Raw genomic sequence first — 21,183 nt, 5'->3', positions numbered from 1 at the left:
TGCATTTAGGTGTCTCTCTGTAACCTGTGTGACCTTTATTTAGGTGTCTCTGTAACCTGTGTGACGTGTATTTAGGTGTCTCTCTGTAACCTGTGTGACGTGTATTTAGGTGTCTCTCTGTAACCTGTGTGACGTGTATTTAGGTGTCTCGCTGTAACCTGTGTGACATGTATTTAGGTGTCTCTCTAACCTGTGTGACGTGTATTTAGGTGTCTCTAACCTGTGTGACGTGTATTTAGGTGTCTCTCTGTAACCTGTGTGACGTGTATTTAGGTGTCTATCTAACCTGTGTGACGTGTATTTAGGTGTCTCTATGTAACCTGTGTGACGTGTATTTAGGTGTCTCTAACCTGTGTGACGTGTATTTAGGTGTCTCTCTGTAACTTGTGTGACGTGTATTTAGGTGTCTTTAACCTGTGTGACGTGTATTTAGGTGTCTCTCTGTAACCTGTGTGACGTGTATTTAGGTGTCTCTCTGTAACCTGTGTGACGTGTATTTAGGTGTCTCTGTAACCTGTGTGACGTGTATTTAGGTGTCTCTCTAACCTGTGTGACGTGTATTTAGGTGTCTCTAACCTGTGTGACGTGTATTTAGGTGTCTCTCTGTAACTTGTGTGACGTGTATTTAGGTGTCTTTAACCTGTGTGACGTGTATTTAGGTGTCTCTGTAACCTGTGTGACGTGTATTTAGGTGTCTCTCTGTAACCTGTGTGACGTGTATTTAGGTGTCTCTCTGTAACCTGTGTGACGTGTATTTAGGTGTCTCTCTAACCTGTGTGACGTGTATTTAGGTGTCTCTCTCTAACCTGTGTGACGTGTATTTAGGTGTCTCTCTGTAACCTGTGTGACATGTACAGTGCCTTGCGAAAGTATTCGGCCCCCTTGAACTTTGCGACCTTTTGCCACATTTCAGGCTTCAAACATAAAGATATAAAACTGTATTTTTTTGTGAAGAATCAACAACAAGTGGGACACAATCATGAAGTGGAACGACATTTATTGGATATTTCAAACTTTTTTAACAAATCAAAAACTGAAAAATTGGGCGTGCAAAATGATTCAGCCCCTTTACTTTCAGTGCAGCAAACTCTCTCCAGAAGTTCAGTGAGGATCTCTGAATGATCCAATGTTGACCTAAATGACTAATGATGATAAATACAATCCACCTGTGTGTAATCAAGTCTCCGTATAAATGCACCTGCACTGTGATAGTCTCAGAGGTCCGTTAAAAGCGCAGAGAGCATCATGAAGAACAAGGAACACACCAGGCAGGTCCGAGATACTGTTGTGAAGAAGTTTAAAGCCGGATTTGGATACAAAAATATTTCCCAAGCTTTAAACATCCCAAGGAGCACTGTGCAAGCGATAATATTGAAATGGAAGGAGTATCAGACCACTGCAAATCTACCAAGACCTGGCCGTCCCTCTAAACTTTCAGCTCATACAAGGAGAAGACTGATCAGAGATGCAGCCAAGAGGCCCATGATCACTCTGGATGAACTGCAGAGATCTACAGCTGAGGTGGGAGACTCTGTCCATAGGACAACAATCAGTCGTATATTGCACAAATCTGGCCTTTATGGAAGAGTGGCAAGAAGAAAGCCATTTCTTAAAGATATCCATAAAAAGTGTCGTTTAAAGTTTGCCACAAGCCACCTGGGAGACACACCAAACATGTGGAAGAAGGTGCTCTGGTCAGATGAAACCAAAATTGAACTTTTTGGCAACAATGCAAGACGTTATGTTTGGCGTAAAAGCAACACAGCTCATCACCCTGAACACACCATCCCCACTGTCAAACATGGTGGTGGCAGCATCATGGTTTGGGCCTGCTTTTCTTCAGCAGGGACAGGGAAGATGGTTAAAATTGATGGGAAGATGGATGGAGCCAAATACAGGACCATTCTGGAAGAAAACCTGATGGAGTCTGCAAAAGACCTGAGACTGGGACGGAGATTTGTCTTCCAACAAGACAATGATCCAAAACATAAAGCAAAATCTACAATGGAATGGTTCAAAAATAAACATATCCAGGTGTTAGAATGGCCAAGTCAAAGTCCAGACCTGAATCCAATCGAATCTGTGGAAAGAACTGAAAACTGCTGTTCACAAATGCTCTCCATCCAACCTCACTGAGCTCGAGCTGTTTTGCAAGGAGGAATGGGAAAAAATGTCAGTCTCTCGATGTGCAAAACTGATAGACATACCCCAAGCGACTTACAGCTGTAATCGCAGCAAAAGGTGGCGCTACAAAGTATTAACTTAAGGGGGCTGAATAATTTTGCACGCCCAATTTTTCAGTTTTTGATTTGTTAAAAAAGTTTGAAATATCCAATAAATGTCGTTCCACTTCATGATTGTGTCCCACTTGTTGTTGACTCTTCACAAAAAAATACAGTTTTATATCTTTATGTTTGAAGCCTGAAATGTGGTAAAAGGTCGCAAAGTTCAAGTGGGCCGAATACTTTCGCAAGGCACTGTATTTAGGTGTCTCTCTCTAACCTGTGTGACGTGTATTTAGGTGTCTCTCTAACCTGTGTGACGTGTATTTAGGTGTCTCTCTAACCTGTGTGACGTGTATTTAGGTGTCTCTCTAACCTGTGTGACGTGTATTTAGGTGTCTCTCTAACCTGTGTGACGTGTATTTAGGGGTCTCTAACCTGTGTGACGTGTATTTAGGTGTCCTATAGAATGGAGTGGGTATCGATGTGAAGTCATTGCCTCGCCTGTTGATTCTCCTGTCTCCAGTGGAAGTAAGTTACTTTAGTCTCTGTACAGTGTGAGTGAAACACATGTTATAACTACAGACTGTAACGCATGATTATAACACAATACGTGGTGTAACCTGTCCGTCTCATTGGCCGACGTGTTGCATATACTCTGTTCTCATTGGTGTCCGTGTTGCTCTCTCTGCAGGTTCAGCCTCCATAGTCATCCCAGTGCTGCTGCTGTTGTTACTGGCGCTGCTGGTCGTCGGCGCCATCTTGTGGTACAAGAGGAGAATGCGTGGGTGAGTGGAGCAGATCAGGTGTTCCCAAACTCTTTCACTCAGGCCCCCCTTCCAGCATTGGGGGAATGTTTTTTTTTTCAGGTTTTAAAGCATGTTTCCTGCAATTCTACACATTTTGTCATGAGGTGCAGAGAAAATATAGCCGTTTTTAAGCAAATGTTCTAGCAATTCTGTACATTTTTTTTCCATTTCTAATGTGTATGCTTGTGGTATTTGAGTGACTCAAATATTCCAACAAAATCTTTGGGCTTAAGAAACCTAGCTTAAGAAACGTTAGCTGGGATGGCCTAGTTGAACTGGACATTTCTGACAAGTTCTAAATGGCTCTCTAGGGTATGCAATGACTGACATGACAAAAGGATTTTACTAGTACATTCTAACCGAGTCGTCGTCGTCCCCCATTTATTTTGGGGTGGGGGGGGGCTACTGAAGTAGACAACCATTGTGTTGGGACTGGGTGGGAGGGCTCCCACTCATTAGGTCAAACTCGAATCTCTTTTCCACCTGTCATCTTTACCTCCCACCATCACGCTCCTTCTTTATCTCTCTCCTCTCTCTCTTCTCTCTCTATCGCTCTCAATCTAGGTCTGAATGGCCGGGAAAACGCTCCCGACGTTCTCGGTAACTTAATAGGGTCATGTCCATCACCCCCCCCAGATCCTCCCCCTTCTCCCCAATGCCTCATCTAAGCCACCGTCTTGTCTGTCGGTCCTGTGACAGTCCTCCATTTTGCTCGTCTTTCTGTAGTAGAGTCGGTCTGTCTGTCCCTGCCCTCCTCTCTCTTGTTCGGGAACAGGGTTTCCCCACCCAGGGACGCAGGGGTGTATTGACAGATAGATTGATTGGTTCTTCCTTACCCATCCATACCTTTCCCTATCTACGTGTGTAAATACATGTGTCTATCAGTGATGCTTCTGTGCCTGCATTGTGGAGGTGGAACATTTGCGTTGTGGAAAATCCAGCATTCACCAGGATGCTCATTTTAAAGCTCATTTGTTTTGTCAATTTTACCGTGGTTCTGTGCTGCCTTGACTGTGTGGGAGCCGTTTTCCTGTACTGTACTGTACATGTAGCTGATGTCGCATGTTGGATGTCTCTCCTGTCTGTGGCTTGATTCAAGGCCCTCGGTACGTTCAGCCGGTGCTCCTGTGTTGTGGCTACGTCTCTGCGACTGTCCGCGTTGGGAAGAAACAATCTCGCTCTGTGTGTGTGTCCACAGTGCCAAGGGCTTCCAGCATCACAGGATGACCAACGGGGCCATGAACGTGGAGATAGGGAACCCAGCCTATAAGATCTACGAAGGGGAGCCAGACGACGATGCTGGGGAACTCCTGGATTCGGACTTTGCTTTAGATCCAGACAAGGTAACACCCACGTTTCCTTATCTTCACACGTGACCCATCTTAAATAGGTAACACTTGTTTTAACACAGTTTTAACAAGGTTGTTTTGATACTTGTTTTTCACACTGCAGCACTTCTTAACTCATCGGGAATGAATTTGGCATTGACACCATGTAAAACCTTTTTCTGCACTATGCCACTAAGACTACCTGGATTGCAAATGAAACCTAATTGAGGACTCTTGTATGCGCTTTGTCCAAAACATTGTTTCTGTGTCCCCCCTCCCTACAGCCCACCAACTTCACCAACCCTGTGTACGCCACCCTGTACATGGGAGCCCACAACAGCCGCAGCTCATTGGCTAGTACAGACGAGAAGAAAGAGTTGCTGTCACAGGGGGACGATGGGGAGGACGAGGACATGAGTGACCCGCTGGCCTAGGGGTCAGAGGTCAGGCATGACCGAGCCAAGGCTAAACCACACCCGCAAAGAGACAAACGCTGATCTTATGCCTTTTTACCAATCGAGAAAAGAAACAGAAAAGAAAGCGAGAACACTATAAAATGAAGGAGTACTTTTGTATGTGATTGCAGTATTATATTTTGTTCTTTTGACAAAAAAAAAACAAAAAAAAATTCCTCTGGTCAGAAAAAGGAAGAAGCATTTTATAGACAGATTTATACATTCAACTCTCTTGTTTTAAAATGTTGCTCACCTCCATCCTCCCTCGCTACTCTCCCTCCCGCCCCCCTTCATCCATATAGCCGCTACCTCTGTGCAAAGGTGTAGAGCAAAACAAACAGCAGTGGAACAATTTTACGTTTTTATTTTTGTATGAATTGTATAAGGGGGGGAAAAAAACATTGTTCCATTTCAGAGGATTTCTTGTTGTTTGTGAAAGATGTGGAGAAAAGAGGGGGGCCAAGTTCAATACTCAGTCAGTTCCGAATGCCTATTGATGCCGGTTCGGTCTATGCTGGAGGTGCAGAGTGAGACCATAGCCGATGGAACGAAAAGAGTTCTGGAACTGTAGTTCAGGAACTAGAACCAGAACTGCACATGTCCACATGACCGAGTCAGTCAGCGTCACACATACTAATGTCCGTTCAGTTGAGTGATTGTCTTTTACCTCCTTGCACAGACTAAAAGTGAAATATATTTACACACGCATATATATATATATATATATATATAACCCTATTAACAAAGTGTCTTGACAATATACCCAGGAATACAAAACATGAAATAACATATAGCAGTCTGTCTGTACTATGTTCCACCACCTTTTCTGTTTTGGTCTTGAATAAACGAACGGCTGATTTTTTTTTTTTGCTTAATGAAAAGTCAATGGGTTAATGGAGTGTGTAATGTGTTGGAGGAATATGATTGTATTGGAGCAAACATTCCAGGATGACAGTTCCGAGGGAAATAACTGAGGATGTCTTTGGGTTACGAGAGGACATGTTTTTTTTGGGGGGGGGGGGGGGGGGGGGGGGGGGGGGGGCTTTGATATGACGGGTGATACATATTGGGGCCCAGAGGGTTCATGGATCAGCTCAGTGACTGTTTATTTCAGTATCAACTGTAACGTTCATCCTGGAAATAGGCAGTTTGGCACCAAGAATGCCTCTGTGAATACCTGCCATTGCTGGGGGGGAAAACAAACATCTACAGTGTAACAACGAGCTGTTGGTGATAGTAAACATACTTTCAGGAGAGGCCAGTTGTTTTTAATGGTACTTCAGTGGGGATTTATAACAACAATGCTGTGTGTTGTTTTTGTTTTGAATGTATGTAATAATTACATTATGCCTCTGTAATTTCGGTTTCTGCTCATTGTAAGTGCATTCCTTGGGAGGTTCGGACTATTAGCCTCCTGATTAGCGTCCCCTGTTGATTTTCCCCCTCTGCCTTGCTGCTAACGCTAGCTAGCCGTCTGTCTGTCGGCTTGTCCGTCTAACCATCTGTCAGCCAGCCAGCCAGCCCTGTCTGTCTGCCTGTTTTGTATGTCTGATAGAACTGTCTGCCTGCCTGCCTGTCTGTCATTGGTCCAGGCTCAGTCTCAGCCAATCACGCGCTGCTGAACATGCTGCTTCTAACCAGTTGGAGGTGATCAGCCATAACTGCCATACTGTATTACAGATGACACTGCATGCGATTCACAACACACACACACACCCTATAGCAAACTGTTCTAGCTTAACCATCACTTTTATTAACAGTATGCACTATCATTTGGATTTGAATAACATTTCTGCTCTGTTACATTTTTATTTGAATAATGTAAATTAGGAACAATCTGTTTTAATTTTGACAGAAACACTTCAGCAAAACAAAACCCCACACGTGGATTTGTTGTTGCTCTGTTTCGGTTAGTTATGATTTTATTTCTTTTTGATATCAGAAATTAAATGGATTTTTATAGTAGAAATGCATTGTGGATCTGACTTTCATTTGGTGTGAAAAAATGAGTGAGAGAGACAGCAGAGACTTTCAATTGTGAGTCACATTGTCATTTTGTTTATTAAGGGGGGGGGGGGGGGTCTTTTGGACAACACGCATCAAATGTCAGACACTATTTCATTTCATCCTTATGACAGACAAGCACAAGTAAAAGGCGTAAAATTAGTTGATTTACATCAAATGTATGTATGTAGAAATATCTGCTATAGAAGTAGTGTCTCGTACAACATTAAGGCAATGTAAGTAGTGTAAATATGCGCTGTCCCTTTTGTGGAAATGCCATATTGAAACACCGATTTGTAGATCTGAGTGCACAGTCATTGTGCTTAACTTGATGGCTATTAGGGGGGAAATTGTTCATGACAGTTCAGGAACTTGATGCATGAAGAACATGGTTCGAATCATAGCAATGCATTCTTTACCTACCAAACAAATGCATGGCCGTATTGACGGAAACGCCGGATATCTTGGCTTAATCGGGGCGGCAGGGTAGCCTAGTGGTTAGAGTGTTGGATTAGTAACCAAAAGGTTGCAAGTTTAAATCCCCGAGCTGACAAGGTACAAATATGTCGTTCTGCCCCTGAACAGGCAGTTAACCCACTGTTCCTAGGCCGTCATTGAAAATAAGAATTTGTTCTTAACTGACTTGCCTCGTTAAATAAAAAAAATCGGACAGACTTTTTTTAAAGGGCTCTACTCAACCCGTGTCTCGGAAGTTCGGCGTGATTGAAGTTTAAAGGCAAAGCTCCGGCGTCAGCGCCGACTGCATTCACTGTAAAACGCTGCATATTGTCGGCTCAGTCGGGAAATGGCCTTTAACATTTCTATGTAACGCTCCAGCGATCCAGTTCTTTGAATAGAGCCCTCAATGTCAACTGCACCATATGGCGGATTGGAATGAATCCCGGCCTAAAGTGGTACGACTGAAGTGGTGATTGGACTGTAGGTCATAAAGTTAAAAGTAATAGAAAGTAAATACATGGAATGTTTTTACCCACTCAAATGTTTTCAGACACTGGCCTAAACGAATTTAGAGAACAGTGCTGAGAAGCAACCTTTAAATACTGTATAGTGATTAAAGCTGGAATTCTGATTCCAAACCATTGCATATGATTCTTTTTTTTTGAAGGTAATGTTATCAAACAAATGCAATAAAAAAAATCAAATATTTAACAACTAAAGATACAAATTATAGCTGAGTCACAGAAATAATACTGTCTAAACAAAAAAGGCACTTAATTCGTTCTCAAAATAATAAGACCGAGTAGAGGAAGTTTGGTTTGGCTAGCTTGTACAGAAACCTCTCCAAAGACTCGGAACAATAATCTTCAATCTGTTGACAGAGACGTTCTGCGATGGCAAAACCCTGGGCCATATTCATTAGGGCTCAGAACCTAAAGCGTTTTGCCAGGAAAAATAAGCATTTCTTATTGGTCAGGTCCAGCTAGTCCCTCCTAGTTTCAGTCTGTTTTCTTTCATTTCGGGCCTTATGAAAACAACCCTGTTCTCTTTGAAATGGAAATCCCAGCAGTAGAGTCAACATATGCTGTCATTTTATACAACCGACCGACACATTCAAGGAAATTAGATCCACGTTGGCAGGCACTTGGCAGGAGGCACTTCTGGTTCCATGTCCACATTATGCAGTTGCAGTGTCCTTCCTGCTTTTGTGAGGCGAGCCCCCCCTTTAAGGGCTCAACTCCTGTTCTTAATGCCAACACTGGCAATCGCTGTAGTCCTCTATTTTCTGTGTGTGTGCCTTCGTGCATACGGTGTGTGTTTGCAGTGGGAGAGGGAGTAGACTAACCCACCTGATGTCTGTGCTTATACCTGCTTGTTGAGAGATCGTGTCCATATAGGATCTCCATAAATAAATAAATACCCCCTTAAAACTTGGGCCATTGGTTCAGTCCTGTCCGGCTTTCAGTCTCTGATCTGCAGGGAGATGCAGCCTCGGGTGGGTGAGACCACCGGGACACAGGTAGGGAAGGGGGGGGTTATAAAGCGAATGGGGGATAAATGAGGAGGAACGAGTGGTTTGTTTAGGGTCTCTTCCAGCCGCTCCGGATCATCGCGTCATGCCGCAGGAAAGGCTGGCTGCGGAGATCTGTGAGTGGGTGAGGGAGGGGGAGAGAGGGGTCACTCAGGTTAACTGGGAAGTCAAACTGCTCCAGTGGCATCATGCTCATGTTTGAGGTTGGTGATGAAGGAACTTCTATTTGCAGTGCTTATCCTAACAGTATATTTCTGCAAATAGAGTGCCAATTATGTTTCACATTTTCCAATTTTACTTATATGTTGTCAAATGGGTAGCCAATTGAAAGTGGATATCCGTTAACCAATAACAGAATGATGCCTTCCCATAGCCTTGTATTGTCAACTTAAAACTGACAGAGAAATATGGATTGTTCAATCCAAGGCTATGGGGGGGGGGGGGGGTAGTATAGTTATTCAAATAAATCTCAACAACCTAACTAGGGAACAACATAATAAAACGTTAAAATAATATCACAGTTGTGGCAGTCAACGAGCTCCGTGAGATACTATGCTGAAGAGACAAAATATTTATCTGCTACGTCATGATTATGACAGTGTTATGTAGCCCTTTTATACTGGAGTGTTCAAATAGTATTACCTATTTTTCTGAGTATGTATGTATGCATGTCCTTTTGTCTGTGTGGATGTGCAGGGGGCTCAACAGAGCTCGTTGACCATCGAGCTGCTCAGCACACCGCAAGTCACAGTTAACAGGGCAAAACAGGACGTTGAGACATGACATCAACAGGTGACAGACCGGTGAGTGGCGGATGGACAGAACACTGGACACAGCATGCAAGAAAGAGGTGAGTGAGGTGGGGATGGAGGGACCTGAGTAGAATGGTGGATGAAATAGTCTTATCTTGAGAGGTACACTGTTTGACTTGCCTAGTTAAATAAAAGACATGAATAAAAATGGAAACGAGGCCGGATACGTGCGCTTCTGCTGGCTCTTTGGGGAAAGGGAGTTGGTCTGTTTGAAATGCTGAGGGGGTTGTAAACCGCTATATAAATCTCACAGCACTGTAGGCTCAGCTGCATGTTTCTTACTGTTGTACAGTAAAGCATATCTGACTGTTGTAAAGCATAGCATACCTTATGCATGCTCACCTTCGATGGACAATGGCACGCTGGAGAAGTGTGCTCTTCACAGTACAGTAAAGCATATCTGACTGTTGTAAAGCATAGCATACCTTACTGCTGTGCAGTACAGCAAAGCAGTTCTAGCTGTTATAATGAATCTGAAGCGCTGGATTGGCTAAAGCAGCTGACATGACTAGCAGCACCATATACTGTGTAGCTAGCAGCACACAGAGGGGCCACAGTACAAGCAGGGCCAAAGCAGACAGGCCAGGCTTCAGGCTACCTTCCTTACCCTGCAGCGTTTAGGAGTGGCATATACTGTTATTTATCTTCTGTTCAGCTGTTCAGAGGGGTAGAATGAAGGAAAAAGAGTGATGGTTGAGGAAAGGTTGTTACCAGGTTAGAGAGAAACCAAACCAACCACATTAGTTAGTTTCATGGAACAACAAGGCACTGTTTGGTTAACAAGATTGGTTTTATAGCCAAACTTCTTAATACTGTATTTTTTTATTTAAATAAATACATCTCAAAAAGTATAAAACCTGAAAAAACTGATATCTTATACATAATGTAGCTTTTCATACTCATGCTATTATGCTACAGTAAATGCAACTTGATTATATGATTATATTTCATACTGCGTACTATGCTGAACAAAAATATAAACGCAACATGTAAAGTGTTGGTCCCATGTTTCATGAGCTGAAATAAAAGATCCCAGAAATGTTCCATATGCACAAAAAGCATATTTCTCTAATATTTTGAGCACAAATTAGTTACATCCCTGTAATTGAGCAATTTTAATTTGCTAAGATAGGTGGACTGACAGGTGTGGGATATCAAGAATCCAATTAAACGGCATGATCATTACACAGGTGAACCTTGTGCTGGGGACAATAAAAGGCCAATCTAAATGTGCAGTTTTGTCACAACACAATGCCACAGATGTCTCAAGTTTTGAGGGAGCGTGCAATTGGCATGCTGACTGCAGGAATGTCCACCGGAGCTGTTGCCAGAAAATGTAATGTTAATTTCTCTACCAGAATGTTGTTTTAGAGAATTTGGCAGTACGTCCAATCGGCCACACAACTGCAGACCATATATAACCACACCAGCCCAGGACCTCCACTTCACCTGCGGGATCATATGAGACCAGCCACCCGGACAGCAGACGAAACTGTGGGTTTGCACAACTGAAGAATTTCTGCAGAAACTGTCTCAGCGAAGCTCCTCTCCGTGTTCGGCGTCCTCACCAGGGTCTTGACTTGACTGCAGTTTGGCGTTGTAAGCAAGTTCAGTGGGCAAATGCTCACCTTCGATGGACAATGGCACGCTGGAGAAGTGTGCTCTTCACAGGTTAATCCCAGTTTCGATTGTACCGGGTAGATGGCAGACCGCGTGTATCGCGTCGTGTGGGCGAGATGTTTGCTGACGTCAATGTCGTGAACAGAGTTCCCTATGGGGGTGGGGTTATGGTATGGGCAGGCATAAGTTACAGACAACTGCATTTTATCAATGGCAATTTGAAATCACAGAGATACCGTGACGAGATCCTGAGGCCCATCCGTCGCCATCACCTCAGATGCCCCCATGCACGGCCCCATGTCGCAAGGATCTGGACACAATTCCTGGAAGCTGAAAATGTCCCAATTCTTCCATGGCCTGCATACTCACCAGACATGCCACCCATTGAGCATGTTTGGGATGCTCTGGATCGATATGTACGTCAGCGTGTTCCAGTTCCCACCAATATCCAGCAACTTCGCACAACCATTGAAGAGGAGTGGGACAACATTCCACAGGCCACAATCAACAGCCTGATCAACTCTGTGTGAAGGAGATGTGTTAGGCTGCATGAGGCAAATGGTGGTCACACCAGATACTGACTGGTTTTCTGATCCACACCCCTACTTTTTTTTTTTTTTTAAAGGTACAGTGTCTGTGACCCAACCGATACATATCTGTATTCCCAGTCATGAGACATCTACAGATTAGGACCTAATTCCTTTATTTCAACTGACTGATTTCCTTAGATGAACTGTAACTCAGAAAAATCGTTGAAATTGTTGCATGTTGCGTTTTATATTTTTGTTCAGTATGAATATCTAAATATCAGGTTCAGTCATTCAGAGGTTTGGCTGGCTGACTTATATCCTGTTAATTCAGGTAGAAGTCCTTTGAGGTAGATAGAAGACACACTTGCCACCAATAAGAGTTAAAGGCCGGGATTCAAGCAAACTGCAGACTGGCCTAAATTAGTAAAAGGGGGGGGGTAAGGAGTAATCTTAGGGAGTGACGAGGTGGTCATGCTGCATGCAGAGTGGTCAGGCAAGGGCGGGGGGGGGGGGGGGGGGGGGGGGGGTAACGAGGAGAGGACACCTGTTCTGGACAACCTTGGCATTAGGGGGGAGGAACTGTAGGGGCTAGCAGTTGGAGTCATCACAGAGCTGTGCTTCACAGAAGAACCGTGAGCTTCGTTTAGCAGTACGGGCTGTGAAGGGGACGCTCTTCAGCACTGAGGGGGGAGGAGGGGAGAAAACGTCACACCTGAGACAGAGGAACCTGTACTGTTACTGTACTGTTGTACACGTCTGAAAAGCACTCTATTCCCTATGTAGTGCACTACAGGGAATAAAGTGCTATTTGAGATGCGCACTATGTCCAGGATGACAGGGCTATACTGTATGTAGAGTAACGGAGATGACACAAGTGTTGTAAAGGACCAGTACTGGGGAGGAAGCATTATTAGCATATTATTAACATTGATCATTTAGATTTCACTGTCGACGCTGATTAATGAGAGTGAAGTTAGAAACTGTCCTCAGTTTGCACCTCCCAACGAAACAGGGCATCGAGACACGGTGGAAATTTTTTTTTGACCTACTGGGACGCGCATAACAGCCAATGGCTTAACTACAGGCCTACTCTACTCTGTAATAACGAGACCGTACTCATCTAGACAACTAGCAGGCCACAAAAAAACACAACTACTGGGACGTTCAGAACTGGAATCTGCTGCTGTCTAGCAGCTGGATAGCCTCGAGCAGTGGTGTCTGAACCACGTAACAGAGTGCTCCTCCAGCCGAGCAGTTGAGGACCACAGTGATCTTAGCCTGGCCCCGGCCTCTGCCCCTAGGACTGGGGTTTGGACCAGGAGACCTGGGGCCCGGCTGGGGGCTGCGTGGCTGCCTGCGTGGCTGCATGTCGAGCCCACCTGTGATGATATCCTCGATGGTGCCGTCCTTCCCCTCGTAGACGGGCCGGTGGTCCTTAGCCTGGCGTTTACGCAGCTCCGAGATCAGCTCCTGTTGCTGCTGCCTCTTCTTCACTACCTGGACCTAGGAGGGAGAGGAGGAAGGATCAAATCCTGCCGAGGTCGCCCAAATAACTTGAGCTGCCCACGGATCATTTCAATCGTATAAAATGCATGAACTCCTTATTGGAAGTGTGAGAAATATATTGAGGAAATATAAAGGCACTGTTGATCGCAAGATTATCCACAATTTAGTCTACATTCTACATCTAGACCCTCTAGAATCGTTGTACAATAAGCTCAATTTTACTACTGTTGGTTGAGTCCAGTGACTATTATAATCTTCCTGGTTTTTTGGGCCTTGTCTGTCAGTCAGGGCTAGGGAGACTTCTAGTACTGTACCTTGGGGTCGTGTTGCTTGGCCTCCTGAGCCAGTAATTTCTCTCTCATGGCTTCCTCCTGCTTTTTCCTCTGCTCATTGTCCACCACCGCATCCTGTAGGGAGGAGAACACAAAATGGACGCCACTCAGAGAAATACAAATCAAGACACGGAAATATATCTAGTTTACAATAGAATAAATGGTTTTCGGTGTTGAGTAAACAGAGACAACACACTTTCATGTAGCAAAACAGTCAGCAACATACATTTTTCTGTGTGTCTCCCTCTCTCTCTCTGATCCCCTCTCTGTTTCTCTCTCTCTCACACACACAGATACGCATGCAAGCGCGCAGATCCATACATTCTTGTAGAGAACAATCTCAGGAAGGTGTCTGTGTGGCAGGGCTGTCCAGCAGGCGGAGGCAGGGCCGTCTGTCCTTCCGGGGGGGGGGGAGGGTGGAGGCAGGGGGACGCAGAGGCAGGGCGGGGCCCTCGGTCCGGGGGTCAGAGTGGGGAGGTAGGGGGAGAAAGGGGAAAGCAGGGGGGTAGGAAGCGGGAGACCGGACCCAGTCTAAACACCACAGCTGCGGCTCTGAAGGCAGACCCAGCTGGCCCATCCTGTTATTAGACCTGTGACTCCAGTCCACACCCTGTCCTGTGGCACACAGACAGCTCTGCTCTGCTCTTAGAGGCAGCAGGGCAACACCCAGACCCAGACTAACCAAAGGTTAGGCTAACTCCCATAGGACAGAGGGCAATCTCCACCTAAAAACAATCCTGTGTGGCTTAGTTGGTAAGAGTGTGATCCCCTACAGGGATCCCATATGCATAATAAATATATGCAGGCGCTTTACTGTAACGACGTTTGCTATGTGGCATATTATATACATGTACGTGTTAGAACTGTGCTGCTTGGTCCTCCCTTACCTTGTAAGCTCTGATGAATCGCACAAACACAGGGAAGAACACGGACGGAGGAGTCGTCTTGGAGCTCTCCCCAAAATAGTTGACCACATTGTTGAAGGCTTCCTAGAAAATGACCGGGGGAGACAGAAGTGTAAAAGGCAGGAACACAACATTTGTCAACATCGCCAACCTTTACAAAGCCTTTTGTTTGAGGTCAAGTGTTGTCCTGCATTGTTGTATCTTGGGCTTTTTGGCTTTCGTTGTGCTGCTTCTAGGGAGAGGTGTTACACTAAGTTGTGTCGTGTTGGGTTTTGACTTGTTTGTAGTTTTTGCAAAGCTATTTTCCCTGAAGAAAAATGCTGTGCTTGCTTTAGCGGTTTTATGGTAGTGGAAGACGTTTAGAAGTTTACAGACCAGTATTGAACCATTGTGTTTGCAGTTTTGATAGGATGTGTTAAGTTTACCTCCGCAGTCTTGGCGTCCTTCTGCAGTTTGTCAAGCTGAGTGTCGCTAGTCTGGAGGAAGCCCTTGAGAACAGAGTGGTCGTGGAGACTACACTCTCTCCTGATCAGATCCATCCCTTTACCCAGCTCCCGCACGTCCAGCAGCACATTCTCCAGAGACACTAGAGAGAGAGAGATACGCACGCAGGCACACAAATATCAAGCCTCCTCATTTCTACTGTGCTTCACATGAACTGTCTTCTTCATACAGTCAGAAGAGGAGTCCCAGTCCTGTCTCGTGAGGTCTATAGCTGTGTACTCACCTGCAGCAGCTTTGTCCACAAAGTGTAGTTCGTTGAAGAAGTTAGCCAGCTCTGGATACTTCTCCTTGACAACCACAGCTATGTAGTGGAGCAGAGTCATCTTCCTGTCTGTAGACTTGGTGTCCAGCAGCTGTGGGAGGAGAGGAATGCATATTAGCCAAGCCTCTTTTATCACTCTTGAAACAAGTGTATAATTGTAGCCTTGTATAACTAATATGGAGATAAACTGAGCACTTAAAACTGAATGCATGACCAGAATACATATCAACCAAGGCTCTTCTCGATCTGGAGGAGTACATCTTGAAAAAAGTCTAGCCTCTTGTAACTAATATGACGATACAGTGTCTAGAATGTTCTACTTTGTTTCGTACAGTACTCACCAGATCAAGACTTTGTAGCTTGAAGCCATACACAGAGCCTCTCTTGCTGCTGTTCATGTAGTTTCCCAGGGCTAAGATGATCTATGAGCATATAAAAGAAGAATTACAATCTTAGCGCCATAAAAATGTGGCCAGGGTCATGCAAAAACAAAAAAGTTTTCCCAAATAGTTGTCGCACTAAGATCCATTGCCTAAAACTGACATAGATGATTTTAGTGCTAAGAAACTCTTGGGGAAATTCACCACTGGTTGCTAAAACTGAAACAACGCTTGTCATCCAAAGTCAAACTACTTTAATCCCCGATGTTGGAATCCAAGAGCGAGAAGCCTTACCTCTAGCATGCGTTTTAACTTGGGTGAAGACTTGACGGACGCGGACGCTGCGATGATGGCGTTGAGCTGCGGGGTCAGCATGCCGACGTTTTCCGAGAAGTTCCCGACGAACGTAATGATATTCATCCTCTGGGTGAGCCGTTCGATCTTGGAGAAGAAGAGCATGAATCGGTCCTCGTCCGTCAGCGCGTCCAGCGGTCGCCGCTCCCGCTCGTACTGACGCATCGTCTTCCCCTCGGCCTCCGTGGGAAGGAACCGCATCAGACACTCCACGAAGTCCACCGGCAAGGCCTTCAGATCAAAGCTATAAGGAGAAGCAGATAGTAGAGGTTGCAACACTGAACAGGTTAGAAACATCAGAAACTCCACCAAGTCCACCGGCAAGGCTTTTCAGGTCAAACCTGAGTAGGGAGACCTTGCAGAAAGCATCAGAAGGGGGAAGACAGGTTAGAAACATCAGCGCTAGAACTGGAAACGATGCAGCATAGAACCACATGGTTGGGCCCCTCGGAGTATGGTTCCTCTCTAGGTTACTTCCTTCTAGGCAGTTTTTCCCTGGACACTGCTTGCTCTTTGAAGGCCCAGGCCGGGATACTGTAATGCACTTTGTGACAACTGATTTGTTGACGTTAAAATACATTTTGATTTGTGGAAAGCGAGGTATAGGTTACAGTACGTACCTCTGTATGGCTTTGCAGATCTCCTCAGTGCTCTTGTTGGCCTTCCTCAGGGTGATGGCCAGGTTCTTGGAGCGGTTTGCGTCCAGCAGGCTGACCTTGTTGGCAGCCTTCTGAGACACTTTGGTCTTGGGGCCACTCAGGTCCACCAAAGGACCCTGGGCCTTGGTCTTAAAAAGCTCCTCAAACTTCTCCACATCCAGCTCCTATAGACAGACACCACACACTCAGTCAAACGTGATACCTCAAAGCATGTACATCTTCTATGAAAAATACCTGTTTTAATTGGAGTTTTGTTTGGTTTTGATTGCAATAAAACAGGGCAGGGTTAACTATCCGTATACAATGAGTTAGGAGGAGGGCCATGCGGGCCTATTTTCCTGACCACGTGTCATGACACGGAACAACTTGGGCCCAAAATGAAGAGAGAAACTGTCAGATGAAGGCCCCCGAAAGGGAGGTTTCCCCTGGACTGGTAGACTCACCTCTAGTACTCGTTCATCATCTATCTCGCTGAAGACCGTGCCGTTGATCTGGTTGGGTTTCAGCGCGGTCCAGTTGAAAATAGGCAGGCGGAACTTGGTCTTGATGGGCTTCTTGATCCTGATAGCTGCAGACCGACATTATTACATAGAACACCAGGACAGCCATTATATAGACAATCATGCACATTTCCATCACACAATCAGACTTGTATCTTTTCGACACATTGTCTACTCCACCCTAACTTCCTTTTAAGTTCAAATGAACCGTAGTGGCACCATAGCAGACGTGCAATGCATTGTATTTGGAGGCTGGTGTTCGCTCTTACCTGATAGGCCCATATTGAGGATGAAGTTGGGTGCAGTTCCTGGTAAAGGCGGGGCCATAGGAGGTGGGGGTGGAGCATTCGCTCCTGTGGAATAGAACACAAGACACTCAAGTCAGCATCGACCAATAACGCCGGAGTCTGGGCAGCTCTATTCTCATGAGCCGTAATCAAATCCCAAGCGTATGGACATCTGTGAGAGGCTAGTTCAGGCATGCTGTACCAAATCAATACGACGAATAGTAATATTTGTTTATGATTGCATGCACTAGTGTTGTGCGTCCATCCAGCTGTTTCCGTGTGTGTGTGTGTGTGTGTGTGTGTGTGTGTGTGTGTGTGTGTGTGTGTGTGCACAGCCTGTCAGCACCTTGATTCACAGTGAGGGAGGAAACACCCTAGCGTTTCCCTTTCCTGTCTGGACGGGCGGGGCCCGGGCCCTACTCTGACCAATCACCTGGCTGGGCACAAAAGGGCAACGAGGGCAACTCTAAAATAGATCTGCCCTCATAGACCTATGTCCCCCATGTCCCTTTGGACTCTAGTGACTTCCTCTCTCTTACATACATGTACACCACACATAGTACCCTTTTCACACTACAGAGCCGAGCTGTACTGGCCTGGTTACACACCCACCATAGTTTGTGCTGTAAGGTATTGATTCTCAACCTCTTCAGTGGGCTTTGGAATTTGGAATAGAAAAGGGTGGGAACCCCTGCTATGAAGGACAATGTGAAAACAAAGCCAACATGTTATAGTTCTAGTCGGCACAATGAAGTGAAATAGTATAACTGATCATGGTACTGTACCTAAAGCAGAGGGCAGAGGAGGAGGAGGCGGAGGAGGGGGAGGCGGGGGAGGTGGTGCTTCACTGGCCGATGGTAGACTAGTCCCTGGTCCTCCTGGTCCTCCTGGCCCTGTTACTCCTCCAGGCCCCACTGAGAATCCTCCGTTCTGCCCAAAGTCACCCAGAGGCACCCCCGGATCTCTACCCCCTCCTCCTCCACCACCGCCCCCTCCCAGGGGCTCGATGGCGATGTCCCCGTCCGGCTGCTTGCGGAGGCGGATGGTCCCCTGCTGTTCCATCTCCAGCAGGCGCTTCTCGATGTTGAAGCTCCTCTGGAAGGCAGCGTCCTTCTCCTTGATCATCCTCCTCAGGGTGTGGACCTGGGTGTTGGTCGACTCGTACGTCTCCTGTTGGGTCAGACCACCAGGGGGAGACAGAGAGAGAAACGGCTCTATGATGACTACGAAAAACCATACAGGATCATAATCATGCCATATCCTGCCGATCAATTGTCTATAATAGCATTCTCGCTCGAGCATAGTTAATCAAACGTTGATGTTAGTCTGCCACGGCAGTACGTATACTCAACCAGGCGTCGTGAAACACTGCTGCAAAACAACATATTAAATACAACATTAAGACGCGCGAAGACACAGCTGCGGCTGTGCTGAATCATCAAGGGTGCATTTGATGGCGTATATGAGAAACGGGAATGGCAATTTGATTCCGTATCATAATCGTGAATCCCAGCTCGTCTTACCCGTATGACGTGGAGATCCTTGTCCTTCTGCAGGAGCTGCTTCTCCAGGTCAGCCACTTTCATGATGGTCTCATTCTCCACCTCCAGCAGCTTCTCCGTCACCTAGTGCAGGGTGGAGAGGATGAAAAGGGCGAGGAAAGAAAGAGAAGGCAGCAGGCATGGAGAGTGAAGCAGAGTGAGTGGGGAGATGGAACAACAGGGATGGAGAAAGGGATAGCGGGGAGAGGAGGTGAATTAAAGCGTTGATTCAGTAAAGTCCACCTCGGGCATCTCGCCCAGTTCCACTTTTGCTCTCTATCTCTCTCTCTCTCGCTCTTGTGTACTATATTCGCTGCAGCGTCAGTAAGAAATGTGATACGCTTTGCAGCATGACACAGCAGGTTCAAGTGAGGCTGACATAGCCTAGTTAGCTTTCACTTTTGAAATTGGATAACATGTTGTACAAGTAGTAAAAGGAATTCTCTGGGAATGCTCGCTCTCCTCCTCCCCCGTAATTCCTGGCCCCTGAAAGCCGGGTTTGTTTTGAAATTCTCCAGATGACGGCACGTGCGCCTCCTGACCTTTCTGTGTTAGAATGGGGTCATTGGAAGAACATGGGGGGGATGGTGTACTTCACATTACTGCCCGACTGAAATAGCAGAGGAGACCCAATCCTGACCGGATAATGGCGTACCTGACTACGGTACTTCGTAGAACTCTTTTCATGCACATTCATCAGTACGGAGAAGGACAAATGTGCTACAAAAATTCAGTGTGAATAACAACTAAAAGACTCATTGCCGTGTGTGTATTTGACCTATAACCCATTTGAAAACATTCCACTCCTGCACAGAGGCTTAGCGGGTGGGTCTGGTCAGTCTTGGGGTTCTTACGTGGGACAAGTGTTCCTCCAGCTCCTCCACCTTCTCTAGAGCCACGTTCTTGGTCTCCGCGTCCTCCAGCAGGCCGCCCACATCAAACACATTGTCCAGGTAGGCCTGAATCTGGACCGACAGCTTGTCACTCTCTGTGTACTTGGATTTCTGTAGGGAGAGAAGGGGAGGTTCAGGTTCACATTTATGAAGGTACCGTAGAAGGCAACGTTTTAAGGCATCTTGGAAAAGGGGACAAGGGGGGGGGGCGATTTTTAACTTCCTGCCTTCAAATGCTGCCTCAAAAGGCATATGAGACACAGCATGTATGGCTCCTCGGAGACTTCATTCAAGGAATGCTGAAGGAGATGTTTGCGACAGGTCAAATGAATACCTGGTTATTACATTGTATTCATAGCGTCCTCCTTACCTCCAGGTAGTCATCTAGGCCCAGCTTAGTGAACTCGTACTGCAGGTGAACCCTGAAGTTCATGTCTTCTACTGAGTGGACCATGATGTTGATGAACTGCATGCAGGCCACCATGAAGTCGATGTTCCCGTCCTCCACGTGGAAATACTCCATCAGCTTCTCAAAGCGATGCTTCTCCTTGCACACCTGAAAAGGAATAGAAACAACATGTCAATACAGACAGGAGCATATTTTTGGAGGGGTTTGCAGTCTTACGTCCTCTTCAAATCCAAAAGAGGAGGATGTGTTTCAGTTCTGTTCACCTTTGACTCTCCTCAGTTTCCGAAATGCTTTGATGTTGCTGTGCCGTATAACAGAGTTTCAGGTGAGATAGTGACCATTGGCGGTCGGTGCCGTTTAAGATGAGCATGGTGTTATTTCTATTACAGCGCATTGGTTGACATTCATATTCCATTCACCCAGTTCAATGTAACAGCGATAGGCTTAGGCTACTACATGATAATCACGTTTTCCCTGTACCCATCATGAGGTTGCTACAACTTAGCCTATGAATGAAAGTTTACAATGTAGGTGCACGCCGAGAGAAATGAGAGACGGTGACACATTCAATACCGCCTTGCACATTCTGGCCTGCATCTAGCCGATCTAGGGTGTAATCGTTAGTCCAACAGTTGCAAACGAGAGTTTCTATTCGACAGATTCAGGTATGTTTATCTCCGTTTCGTTCCGTTTGTTTCGGTTTAAGAGACGTTTTTCAACAGAACCGGCGGAATGAATACACCCCTGATCACACGCAAACATTTCACTTTCATAGCAGCCACATAAAAACAGCATGATCATTTAGCTTGTTGTATATATAATTCCTTCTCGCCGCTATCTACGCACTCTCCTCCTCTCACCTTTACCCTTCACTTGTGGAC

At 45.7% G+C, this 21,183-nt stretch overlaps 2 protein-coding genes across 10 annotated transcripts in view; one reads left to right on the top strand and one right to left on the bottom strand.

Annotated features, from left to right (window-relative positions):
* The window catches only part of LOC139368422 (low-density lipoprotein receptor-related protein 1-like), a 138,190-nt gene extending 131,407 nt beyond the window's left edge, over positions 1–6,783 (top strand). Inside the window, exons 87-90 of the mRNA XM_071107291.1 lie at positions 2,680–2,753; positions 2,917–3,010; positions 4,230–4,374; positions 4,644–6,783. Coding sequence (XP_070963392.1) covers positions 2,680–2,753; positions 2,917–3,010; positions 4,230–4,374; positions 4,644–4,793 — 463 coding nt within the window. The 3' untranslated portion in view covers positions 4,794–6,783. The remainder of the gene's footprint in view (positions 1–2,679; positions 2,754–2,916; positions 3,011–4,229; positions 4,375–4,643) is intronic.
* A 66-nt stretch (positions 6,784–6,849) lies between these two features.
* Positions 6,850–21,183, bottom strand: part of LOC139368423 (formin-like protein 3) — a 51,923-nt gene continuing 37,589 nt past the window's right edge. For 2 of the 9 annotated variants that reach the window (XM_071107293.1, XM_071107298.1), the window contains 16 exons: positions 20,264–20,449; positions 19,855–20,004; positions 18,983–19,084; positions 18,245–18,629; positions 17,442–17,525; positions 17,116–17,240; positions 16,634–16,836; positions 15,954–16,257; positions 15,621–15,701; positions 15,241–15,370; positions 14,939–15,099; positions 14,496–14,597; positions 13,591–13,683; positions 13,150–13,273; positions 12,315–12,450; positions 7,932–8,922 (listed from right to left, as the gene is read on the bottom strand). In XM_071107293.1, the coding sequence (XP_070963394.1) occupies positions 12,359–12,450; positions 13,150–13,273; positions 13,591–13,683; positions 14,496–14,597; positions 14,939–15,099; positions 15,241–15,370; positions 15,621–15,701; positions 15,954–16,257; positions 16,634–16,836; positions 17,116–17,240; positions 17,442–17,525; positions 18,245–18,629; positions 18,983–19,084; positions 19,855–20,004; positions 20,264–20,449 (2,322 nt within the window). In that variant the 3' untranslated portion in view covers positions 7,932–8,922; positions 12,315–12,358. Of the gene's footprint in view, positions 8,923–10,131; positions 10,276–12,314; positions 12,451–13,149; positions 13,274–13,590; positions 13,684–14,495; positions 14,598–14,938; positions 15,100–15,240; positions 15,371–15,620; positions 15,702–15,953; positions 16,258–16,633; positions 16,837–17,115; positions 17,241–17,441; positions 17,526–18,244; positions 18,630–18,982; positions 19,085–19,854; positions 20,005–20,263; positions 20,450–21,183 lie in introns of those variants that run through there. The other 7 variants (XM_071107292.1, XM_071107300.1, XM_071107297.1 and 4 more) reach the window with 7 other exon arrangements.

Source organism: Oncorhynchus clarkii, chromosome 16, assembly GCF_045791955.1.
Source record: "Oncorhynchus clarkii lewisi isolate Uvic-CL-2024 chromosome 16, UVic_Ocla_1.0, whole genome shotgun sequence".
In the NCBI taxonomy this organism is placed as follows: domain Eukaryota; kingdom Metazoa; phylum Chordata; class Actinopteri; order Salmoniformes; family Salmonidae; genus Oncorhynchus; species Oncorhynchus clarkii.
Note: the sequence above shows the minus strand (reverse complement) of the source record. Positions and strands in the feature narration are given on the sequence as shown.